The sequence below is a fragment of the Barbus barbus genome (assembly GCF_936440315.1).
Source record: "Barbus barbus genome assembly, chromosome: 12".
Lineage (NCBI taxonomy): Eukaryota > Metazoa > Chordata > Actinopteri > Cypriniformes > Cyprinidae > Barbus > Barbus barbus.
In genome coordinates, this window is record NC_136740.1 from 9,779,196 (window position 1) to 9,782,597 (window position 3,402).

The following is a 3,402-nucleotide window of genomic DNA, read 5'->3' on the forward strand; positions in this document are numbered from 1 at the left end:
GTGGGCTCCCGTGCCGTCTGCTCTGCCCTGGTGGGCCTCTGCTCTGTTGGTCCTGAACTGGCCTCTGGCTCCGCCCTGGTTTCCTGCTCTGCCGGTTCTGCCTCTGTCCCCGGTCTTCCCACTTCCTCAAGGACCTGGCCCTCCGTTCCCTCCCCCTGTTCCGCCTCCGCTCCACCACCCTCCTGGACTATATAGGAGCGTCTGGAAGCCGCTCCTTGGGGGGGGGGCTATGTCACGAATCTGGTCCATGCTCTCCTGTTTTACCACCACCAGAGGTCACCCGTTCACCACATTGACTCTCACACTACACAGCACACTGGACTCCATTTCCCACTATGCATTGCACAGATCACAGCTGTCACCATTCACTCATCACACGCACCTGATGCTCATTTCACAATCACACACACTATTTAAACCATGGACTTCCTCAGCATCAGGGCCGAGTATTGTTGCATTTATCACTCACCTAGCAATAGCACTTTACAGAGCCACTGTCTTAGTCTTGCCTTGTTTTCCTGCCGTGTTTGACCCTGCTCTTGTTTCCTGGATTTACCCTTTGCCTCTGCCGTTTGGACTCTGTTCGCTCCCTGTTTGGATTATTGCTCTCGTCTCTGGATTATCTCTCTGCCTTGCCCCTTTGGATATTGTTCGCTGATCGTTGACCCACGCTTGCTCCACGGATTGCTCTGTCTTGCCTCCACCATACCTTTTTGCCGATCTCTGACCCTGCCTGTCTTGACCATGTTGTGTAATAAAGCTTTGCAAATGGATCCTCACGTCTCGTCAGCCCCGTAACAGTGACCATCTGCCCTCCAGATTCCATTAGCACCCGCTACTCTTTGAGATTGTCTTGTGTAACGTTTGCAGATAACATATTCTTGTGAAGAGGAATTATCTACTTCCTTTTACTGTAAAAGGAATGACTTTTTTTCTTTGTTCAACCCTGTCAATCATGCACTATCAGCATTCAGTTTGGCAGAGACAGCCAGAACTGTGTTTTTCTGGTTTACCTCTAAGCTAATGCAAGCTACACTCTGTCTTCACTGTAGGTCAACAGTTGTCTTATGTTCTTAAGGAATTTTAGGAGAAACATCTGAGACAAAGTTTTCTGCTCCATGAAAAAACCTTGGGTTTCTTGTACAGCACCACTGCTGTGATTATCATATTAAACTCATTAATTTCCCCATCTTTTTGTATCCATTCTTTTTGGCATATCAGTGTGCATGCCCTACCATTAATTCACTTTTGAAAACATTTGTTCCAGACCAAGATGACATTTCAAAAGTCTATAAACCGCCTTTTCACTGTTGGACTGCCATTAGTAAGCACCATAAGGTCAGTGGTGGACCGGGGCTAAAAAGTAGCTCTTTTAGGCACAGAGTGACCCACCACACCTGGGCCCGTATCCCTAAAGAATTTTTGTGCAAAAAGTGGCTCCTAGCGGCCAAATTCTAAGAAAATTCTCAGAGTCATGACGTTTTCTTAGAATTTCCCCTAAAAGTGACACGAAAATCCCAGTTAATATAAAAGCTATTCCTCAAGATTCCTAGCGCTTAAAAGGGCTCCTAAGGCGAGATCTGCTAAGAGCAGGGAAGAGGACTTTTAGTGGCTTAGGAGTTACCCTAAGCAGCTGCACAAAATGGCCAACAGAGGAGGCAGGAGAGATGTCCTGCAAACACTGGATGACAGGGAATTATTGAGACGCTACAGATTGGATCGTGCAGGAATCATGTTTGTGGTGGATCTCCTTAGAGATGCAATTACTTCACCAACTCGACGCCACAACGTTATTACACCGGAGAAGAAAGTAATCGCAAGCCTGAGGTATTTGGCAACAGGGAAAATGCAACAATGCAGCAGTGATGACTTGGGTCTGTCCCAATCCTCCGTCAGCAGAGTCATCACCCAAACACTGACAGCTTTGTCACAACCTAATATTGTGACACAATTTGTTTCATTCCCGCTGGATGCCCGCACTTTACACACACATAAAAGGGCATTTATGGACATTGCAGGATTACCTGGCGTTGTGGGTGTAATTGATGGAACACATGTGAGAATAATTGCGCCATCAGAGGACGAGGCTGTCTTTGTTAACAGGAAGAATTTCCACAGCATCAATGTGCAAATAGTGTTCAATGCGGCCTGTAAGATTTTGGACATTGTGGCTAAATGGCCAGGCTCCACAGATGATGCAAGAATGCTCTCCGAGAGTGGCATCAGACAGCTTTTGTGCCAGCTAATTGCCACTTGTTAGGGGACAGTGGCTACCCATGCAAACCATGGCTCCTTACACCTTACCTCCAGCCACGCCAAGGGCCCCAACTAAACTATAACAGGTAAGCCAAACAATACAAAAATCACGGAAATGAAATGCAAGCAATATGTTAGAGCATCCAAGTAGTGCAATATTTCCATCAAATAATTAAAGGTCTGTATTCTATTGTAGGGCCCACAAGACAACAAGAGCAGTGGTGGAGCGTGGCATAGGCCAGCTTAAGAGGCGCTTTCATGTTCTCCACGGAGAGGTGCGGCTGAGGCCTGAAAAAGTCAGCAAAGTCATCATAGCCTGTGCAATATTACACAATATTTGCAAGGTTAGACAGATTGCAGAACCTCTGGAGGATGGCGATGAGGATGAAGACAACGATGAGGATGGTGGTGAAGAAGATATTCACATTCCACAGGGGAACCTAGCCCAGAGTGGACTGCCTTACAGGCCAAACTTCACAAATTTACATTTCAGGCAAGCTGTAGCCCCATGTCATTTGAGAACTTGTGATGGTATTAAGAACTACCACAGTTTTACTGCACATCACCTGCAATTGTTAAATGCAAGACACAGAACACAATCTGTAAATGGTTTATTTTTTAGGTGTTCAATTTTAAGGCGGTATTACTCCTCCTGAAGGGAAAGGACTTTTTTTTGTTGTTCAAACACATCAATTGTGAGTTGCAATCTTCTCTCCTGCAGGGATGCTGACGGAGCAGGTGCTGCGGATGGGAATGGTGTTTGATCCGCCGGGCTATCCTGAGTAGCAGCTGCAGATGGTTCAGGCGGCAATCTTGTTGGCAAACTTGATGGGCCCGGTTCTTGTGATGGCTCAATTCTACAGAAATACATAGGCCTAGTTTAATTATTGTTTTGATTAAATTAATTTAATACAATGAGCATGGATGAAATGGCTTCTGCAATGAATAAACACTGTTGATATGAATAACCCTGTGTCCTACCTTTGCTGCATTTCAAGGGCCTGCATCATTGACGTGTCAATGCCTGTTGGCAGCCCGGTGACACTGACCTCAGAGTGTCCCAGGACTTGAAAGACAGTGTCGGCCACCTGGGACAGCCGCTTTGCAGGTGGTCCACCCCCTAGAAAGAAACAGTCAATGAACACA

At 46.3% G+C, this 3,402-nt stretch overlaps 1 protein-coding gene across 1 annotated transcript; it reads left to right on the top strand.

The window, feature by feature from the left end:
* Positions 1–1,642: 1,642 nt before the first annotated feature.
* LOC306878515 (putative nuclease HARBI1) lies at positions 1,643–3,042 on the top strand (the record flags this gene model as incomplete). The annotated part of the gene is made up of 4 exons (XM_079430960.1): positions 1,643–2,150; positions 2,261–2,342; positions 2,453–2,706; positions 2,978–3,042. 4 exons carry the CDS (start codon positions 1,643–1,645, stop codon positions 3,040–3,042), a joined length of 909 nt encoding a protein of 302 aa, XP_079287086.1.
* Between the last annotated feature and the right edge of the window lie 360 nt (positions 3,043–3,402).